General features: G+C 29.0%; 1 protein-coding gene across 1 annotated transcript in view; it reads right to left on the reverse strand.

Moving 5' to 3' along the window:
* The window catches only part of LOC117181490, an 83281-nt gene that overhangs the window by 10014 nt on the left and 64547 nt on the right, over positions 1–8720 (reverse strand). The window contains exons 4-5 of the mRNA XM_033374210.1: positions 4441–4579; positions 3782–4027 (exon numbers count right to left, since the gene is read on the reverse strand). Of these exons, the coding sequence (XP_033230101.1) occupies positions 3782–4027; positions 4441–4506 (312 nt within the window). The 5' untranslated portion in view covers positions 4507–4579. The remainder of the gene's footprint in view (positions 1–3781; positions 4028–4440; positions 4580–8720) is intronic.

Here is an 8720-nt window from a genome sequence, read left to right on the forward strand (position 1 = left end):
ACTAAGGGTGGTTTTAAATATTTTTTCCAGCAGTTCTTACTCCAATGAAAAAACTTGTTCTATAAGAAGGTAAATTAAATGTATTTTTAACTCGAAAAAAAAACTGTATAAAGGCGGTCATTTCGACGAGTTTCTGATTTTGATACACTAGGGGTGGTTTTAAATATTCTTTCCGACGGCTCTTACCCCCCTGAAAAAACTTGTTCTATAAGAAGGTAAATTAAACGTATTTTTAACTCGAAAAAAACTGTATAAAGGGGTTCATTTTGACGATTTTCTGATTTTGATACACTAGGGGTGGTTTTAAATATTCTTTCCGGCGATTCTTAACCCCCTGAAAAAACTTGCTCTATAACAAGGTAAAATAACAATATCGTTTATTGGATGAAAAAGTAAATAAAATACTAATTTATACTGATAATTAGATGTTTACATACATTTTTTAAACAATTTATTATTGTTGTTAGCAATTTTCTCATAAAATAAAGTTATAAAGTTGGGGTTTTTTCAACAAATTTCCACATTTTGTCCAATTTTCAATTAGAGAGAGGTAATAGTTCCATTTTCTTAGCAATCATTATTGTTTACACATGTTTTATTTGCTCAAGCAGTTATTTTTCGATAATTAAACAAATAAAATAAAATAGAACGCATACAATTAATTACGAGTTTAAAATTATTTTGGTAAAAGTAATTATTTAAAGAAATTATATTTATTCAAACAATTCAAAAGTGGTAAAACAAATAAAAATTTATTAAACGTTAAAAGAAATGTATCGAAATTATACGTAGCATAGGATACTAATTTGAAAAGAAAGTTGATATCTCTGGCTCAATTTTTATCAGTTTTGAAAACAGAAAATAAATAATTGTTTAAAAAATCACATAATGTTTTTAAAAAAATTTACTCCAAACAATGACAAACAATTAGATTTCAATAAGAAAATACGATTATTTTTTACATTTTTTGGAATAAATAATTGTTTAAATTATTTACATTTATTCAAACCGGTTCGCAAATATTTTTCACGGTCAATGAATTTTAAAAAAACACTCTAATGCCAAGAAAGTTTCCATTGGAAGTGATAAAAACTGAACTGCAAATTAAAGCACACAAAGTGGAATTCTTGAATTTTAAACTTTTTAAATGAAAGTATTTAAATGCTCAATAATTTACACATGAAAAATGGAAGCTTTTCAACTATACAATTAAAAAATTAGATGCATTAAAAATTTTACAAAATTATATCATTTTAAACAATTTTAAGCTATAAACATTAAAAATTCAACGATTACATTTTTTATAAACTGAACACTACTTTAATTAAAAGTTCTTTTTATTTTAAACAGTTTTAAAATCCTTAAAATGATTCATAATTTTATTTCAAAATCTTGAAACAATTACATGTTGTTTGAACTTTTTTTTTAATTTTATATTATTAAAAAATTTTCCAGGAAGTGTAAACATCTTTTAAAATGATTCGAATTTTTCCTTAAAATTTTTCTAAAATCCTGCAAAATTAAAAAAATTTTCTTAAAATACTTTCAACATTCTTAAAAAACTTCGAAATTTTTTGTTCGAAACCGGCAAAAACTCTATATTTTATTTCAAATTAGGCCGTGCAGTATTTACATCGAAATTTTTGTACAAATAAACGTATCTTGTCAAATTTTTAATTAATTTTGAATTTGTTCAAAACTTCTAAAATTTCTTTAACTTACTCGGATTTTTTGTAAGAATAATAGGTGTTCAATTGTTACTTATACATCATATTTCCACAATTTGACTTACAAATTAAATTTTTTTCTAATAGAACCAAATAAAATTGTAAAGTTAAAAGTTTAGTTTTTTCGTCATTCTTAAAGTACAATTGAATTTAAAAAATTTTGAATTAATTTATATTCACAGTTTATCAACTAAAAATGTTTCCTATTAAGAATCTTCGATTTTAAATGCTTCCAATTTTTAATTAGTTAATTCTTTAAAAAATTATTTAAATAAAATTAAATTTCACATTCTAAACTGAATTATATAATTGAAAAAGATCAAAATTTAACTAATTATTAAAAAAAACGGTTGAAATCAAAGTTGGATAGATTTTCCACTCTAAAAATTTTGTAACATTCCCTGTCAAAAAATAAATTCACTGCCATTTCCCGATTTTTCCGGTCATTTCAAGGTTTTCCGTTCCAGCACACCGTGCAGCGAATTGGATAATTGGGATTCAAAATGATCTAGATCCTAGAATTATCATCCGATTCCATCTTTTTTTTTTGTAAATTAAAGCTAATTAAATTCTGAAGAGGTCTGCCGAGGTTCTGTTCAATTGTTATAAACAAATTTATGCACAAAATCGATTATTGCTGTAAATTGAAGCTTGGAAGTTCTTTTCATCACGTTTTCCCCGCAAAATCGAGTGAAATTAATGTTTCATTGAAATCAAACACTAAAGTATAATTTTTTTGATTGTTATAAACAAATTTAATAAATAAGCGGCTCTGTATATATGAAATGCATTTTTCTGCGCAATCATTAGGTTTGCCTTTAAAAATGAAAATTCCACGACAGAAATGGCCAATCAAAATATTTACCATTGTTATAAACAATACTGATTAACAAATGCATTAAACGATCACTCTTTGATAGAAAAAAAAACATTTTTGTGTATAATTGTTCATTTTATCCCTAAATTAATATTCTGATGGAGGAAACTGACGTTTGACAATCTTTTTCAATTTTATTAACAATTCTGGTCAACAAATGCATTTAATAGACGCTTTCAAATAGGAAAAATCTCTTTCTTGCTGAAATGTTGATTATATAAAAAAAAATGAAACTCCTACGAAATATACTGATATCCAACAACATTTCCCATTGTTATAAACAATCATGATCAATCGACTCATAAAATTATTCTTTTGTATAAAAGAAATCTGTTTTTTCGGCTGAATAGTTCATGTTAATGGTTAATAATTGTTTATAACAATGGGAAATGTTTTTGGATGTCAGCATATTTCGTAGGAGTTTCATTTTTTCTGATATAATCAACATTTCAGCAAGAGATTTCTCCTATTTGAAAGCGTCTATTAAATGAATTTGTTGATCAGAATTGTTAATAAAAATGAAAAATATGGTCAAACGTCAGTTTCCTCCATCAGAATATTAATTTATGTATAAAATGAACAAATGTGAAAAAAATGGATTTTTTCTATCAAAGAGTGACCCTTTAATGCATTTGTTAATCAGTATTGTTTATAACAATAGTAAATATTTTGAATGTCCATTTCTGTCGTGTAATGTTTATTTTTGAACGCAAACCTAATGATTGCGCAGAAAAAATGCATTTTATATATATAGAGGCGCTTACTTATTAAATTTGTTTATGAAATTTGTTTATAAAAATAAAAAAAATTATACTTTAGTGTTTCATTTCAACGAAACATTAATTTCACTCGATTTCGCGGGGAAAAACATTATGAAAAGAACTTCCAGGCTTCAATTTACAGCAGTAATCGATTTTGTTCATAAATTTGTTTATAACAATTGAAAAGATTGCACGCACTTTATATAAGTTATTAGGATTTGTCAATCGATTGTAAATCTATCAGTTTTTCACATTTTTGAGGTAAAAACAATTAATGCTATAGAACAGACAGCTTAAATATGAAAAATTATGGTTTTATTTATCCTAGAAATCTTGAGTAAACTCGGCTTGTTTAACCTCATTTCCACAGTCGAAGGGCCTTAACGTAAGTTCTGCTAAGTCTGCAGTTTTCTTACTTGGTTTCGAATATCTGTTTCTACTGACGAGAATTCTGTGACCGTCTCAGCAAATTCCGACCAACAATTCAATATATTGTCGAGATGCAGCTTCTGAGCTCTAATCTCATGAATCAAATCAGAATAAACATTTGCGTCAGTTTTACCCAATCTACCAAAAAGTTCCTCTTCACTCTTAGACAAGGTCACACTGCACTTTGTACCAATCTGGCTATTCTCAAGCTTTTCCAATGTTCTGGCTTGTTCCTGAGAAAAAAGGGATTCATTTTTTTCACAGAGAACGTATCTTTTGGTAATACAGAGAAACTCTTCAATAGCCCTCCCTTCTATAACCCTTTCTTCTATAGCAATCCCTTCTATAGCCATCCCTTCTATAGCAATCCCTTCTATAGCCATCCCTTCTATAGCAATCCCTTCTATAGCCATCCCTTCTATAGCCATCCCTTCTATAGCCATCCCTTCTATAGCCTTTCTGAGAATTGAAGCCGTGCTGCATATAGGTCTAACAGAAGCTGCGCGGGATCTGCGGCTGTCACTCTTGCGAGTACTCAGGCGTGAACAAACAAAAGCGGAGTGGACTATGAGTTAGTTCCCACACACCTTCAGTCCCAAAATCGGCACTATAGAAGAGTTTCACTGTATTATCAACGAGCACTCACAGCTAGTTTTTTTTCTTCAAATCGACCATTGTTTGAGTTAAGTAGCAATAGCATCTTCTTGGGCATGATAGCCCTTTTCTCAAAATTTGATCTCCAGGAAAGGAATGTCCGAGAACCTCTTCCTTAGCAAATGCCCAATCTGAGAATTTTAAAAAAAATCTTATTTTGTTTCAGAATGTATTTTTTTCATAAGTCTGAAGTTCGCAACGTTTACAAAAAACGAAAAATGAAATATTTATAAAGTCAGAATGTTTTTACCGAATATGGCAGTATTCTGTGCCAAAAGCACCATCATAAAGTTCAATCTCTTTAGCGAATGTGGAAACCATCCCAAATCAACCCCTTAATATCGTAAAATTCGTTCAAAATACATCATTTTTAAAAGTTAGTCCCTAAAGTTTTACTATATTTTAACTCAAATTTATTTGGAAATTATTTTCTTTTTTAATTTTATAGCATTGTCTATTTTTAATCAGGAATTACTGTTTGCAATTATTAATTTAGTAACCATTTTTAATGCAAATCATTGTTATCAAAAAATGAATTGACATATATTAATTCACTATTTAACTCCCCTTCTAAAAAAAATGGTTCATATTTACAAATTATAACTATAATTTAATTTTTTAACGTTCATTATTGTAATTATGCCTTATTATATTTCTATACCAAAAAGGGAAAAGTTTTTAAAAAATTACCGAGATGCGAGCTTTCACAATTTTCATTTTTTCAGGACAAATTTCAAATACCAAATGTCTTAAAAATTTGAAAAAGAATTTCTCTCTCCCTCTCTCCCTCGACCGGCAAACGGAAGTTCTGTCGTTTGATACTTAGTGGAGCGATAGTCAGAGGATCTTTTTCAGGAAAATATAATTTTGAATTTATTTTAAAAATGTATTAAATTTTAAATCATTCAAGTACGTTTAAACATTTATTTATTGTTCTTAACATATTTCTGGGCGATAATCGACGTAAAAAATGATTCAAAATATAACGTTTTCCGAAAACGAGCGCAATAAATTACGATAGATTACGATTATACAAATAAATTATTCAATTTTCAATTAAGGTTTTCTATTTTTTATAAATAAATAAATATGACGAAAAAAATTACAATTTTTTCTATTTGACGTTCCCGGTGCTCGTCAATAATATCAAAATTGTTGTAATCACTGACGTTTCATAGATTCACGTTATATAAAGATATTCCAACGTGATACAATAAACAAAAAATTCGTTATAAACAAATTATTTGTTGAAAATGTGTTTTCTATCATTTTCAATAACTTAACGCTTTTTTAAAGTTATATTGCAAGAAATTTAAATGGAAACAATATTTTAATGAAAAAATTTGTCTTAAAACTATTATTGTTAGTTATTATAAACAAATTTAATAAACAAATGCATTATTCAGGCATTTTTCGCAAGATAAAATCGTTTTTTTCTATGTCAATTTTTTCAAATTAGGAACCTCATGATAATTTCTGAAAATTGATAATTTGTTGATGAATTTTATGATGTTATCTAATGAATTTTGATAAACAAATCCATTATTTGAACACTTATCGATGGAAAAGTTCGTTTTTTTTTCAATGCTAGTGCTTTTAATTAAGAGCTTCATGATAATTTTAGCAACATCCATCACTATTTGGTACATTTTATTAATTTTTTTAAACAAATTTAATAAACAAATGCATTATTCGGACATCTGTTGACGAAAGATTCGTTTTTTTATGTCAGTCCTTTTAAATGAGAACTTCACGTTAATTTCACAATTGGGAACTTTAAGATAATTTTATTAAGATTCATAATTAGTAGATTAAATTTGTTTTTGTTAAACAAATTTAATTTTAAAATGCGTTATTCGGTCATTTGTCGACGTGAAAACCTGCTTTTCTTTTCAAAGTCAGTCTTCTTAATTTCAGAAAAAAGTTCTTTTTTCATTTCACTGACGTCGGCAAATGCCCAAATAATGCACTTGTTTATTGAATTTGTTAAAAAATCATAAAGTTTATTAACAAATAATGAATTTTTCTATAATTATCACGAGGTTCCTAATTTTAAAAAATTAACATAAGAAAACGAATTTCTCTTGCGACAAATGCCTGAATAATGAATCTTTTTATGAAATTTGTTTATAATATTAAAAAGAATAGTCTTAACAGAATTTTGTTTTTATTAAAATATTGTTTCCATTCAAATTTCTTGCAATGTAACTTTAAAAAACCGTTAAATTATTGAAAATGATAGAAAACACATTTTCAACAAATAATTTGTTTATACAAATTTTTTTTAATCATTATATCTTGATGGAATATCTTTATATAATGTAAATCTATGAAACGTCGGCGATTACAACAATTTTCCTATTATTGACGAGCATCGGGAACGTCAAATAGAAAAAATTACCATTTTTTTCGTCATATTTATTTACTTATAAAAAGATTGATAAGCTACATTAAAAATCAGACTCGAAAACTTTCTTTGAAATTTTATCAGCTTTAAAAAAAAGCATCCAAGTCGGTCCACAGGGTTCAGCCAGAATCGTATTTTGAACCAAAAATTGTTCAATAGCCCTCCCTTCTATAGCACTTCCGAGAATTGACTGGCTATAATGAGTTAGTTCCCACCCAATTTCAGTCCGAAAATCGGCGTTGTAGAAGAGTTTCACTGTAGTTTAGTTTAGAATAATGTATGGATTAAAGTTAAGAATTTAAAGCATGATGTTATCAATTTTTAGGACATATCGTTTGCTCAAAATTTCACACGTAGTTAACTTTATAATATTTTACTGTTAGGTTTATGACATCTTCCGTTGAGACTAATCATTGTTTAAATAATTTAACAATATTTTATTGTAATTTAAAAAATAAGAAACAATTGTAAATGAAATTTTTCTATAGCGCCAATTTTGGGGCTGACGGGTGGATGGGAATTTACTCATTTTATCCCACTCCGCTTTTATTTGGTCACGCCTGAGTGCTCACCTGAGTGACAACCACAGACCCCGCGCACCCCGCGCAGCTCCTGTTACACCTACCTGCGACGCGGCGTCAATTCTCGGAAGGGCTATAGAAGGGAGGACTACTGAAGGGTTTCACTGTACATGCTTTTGAAATTATAATGTATGCATTTGAACAAGCGCGAAATCACCGTTGGATGCTTCACATCAATATTTCATTGATTCAAAAGTATTTTTTTCTCAGGGTAAGTGTCGTCATAATTGGTATGTTAATTTAAGAATCTTATTTCATTTTAAAAGGGATTTTTTTCCAAAAAATATATGAAAAGAAAGAATATGGTTTCCAAGAACGAAAATTGAATCAGATAGAAAACCTAAGTTTAAAGGTAGCGTGATGTATTGTGTAGTGCCGAGTAGATGGATTCTTAAGCGTTAACATGGTTAGATCAACAATAAAAGTTCGAAGAAAGAGTCTACGTCGCTTTTCGGTTATTTATTGACGCTTTTATCAAACTTCGATCCGACCTGCATTGCACTCTGTGTCTGAACCTCCTCCTGCTTTCTGGGCCATTACTTTTCCATTCACAAGAGAATCTTTTCCCTTATCAGTTTCTTCTTCCTGTCGAGTATCAATAACTTCCTTCCTTCCTTTCGATTCCGTTCTTTTCAGAGCCGATCGTACTGCTTTTCAACACTTGTGCTGAACATCTTGCTTAAGTATCTTCGCGGTTTTTATTATATTATATCAGACTATTATATGCGCGTGCTTACTTTTGTACTCAGTAGATAGTTAGGGCCGCGTCTGGAGCAAAAAGTAAGACGGAATCTGGATACTTTAGTATTATCTAAAGCTCCTGTTAGTTTATAAAAACCAGGGATGATTTATTGCTTTATAACTAAATAATTATGTCCTGTTCCTCCTCCTCCTCCTCCCTTCCCACCTTCTTACACTGGGAGGTTGAGGAAGCGGAAGAGGAGGAGGAAGAGGAGCAGGAGGAGGAGGAGCAGGAAGAGGAGGAGAAGGACATAGTTATTGATATATAAAACAATAAATCATCCCTGATTTCTGATAATAATTATGAAGGAGGAGGAGGAAGAGCAGGAAGAGGACATAATTATTTAGATACAAAGCAATAAATCATCCCTGATTTCTATAAACTTTATAGGATCAATGGCAATATTTTATAATATCAAAATATTTAATGATGTAATATGGTACGAGGGTAGTTCAATAAGTCCTTAGAATGACCAACAGATAACGCGCGAATCGCTCCAAATCATCTGTTTTCAGTCAGCACCACTCCCGACTAGATATATG

The sequence above is a fragment of the Belonocnema kinseyi genome, chromosome 10, assembly GCF_010883055.1.
Source record: "Belonocnema kinseyi isolate 2016_QV_RU_SX_M_011 chromosome 10, B_treatae_v1, whole genome shotgun sequence".
NCBI lineage: Eukaryota > Metazoa > Arthropoda > Insecta > Hymenoptera > Cynipidae > Belonocnema > Belonocnema kinseyi.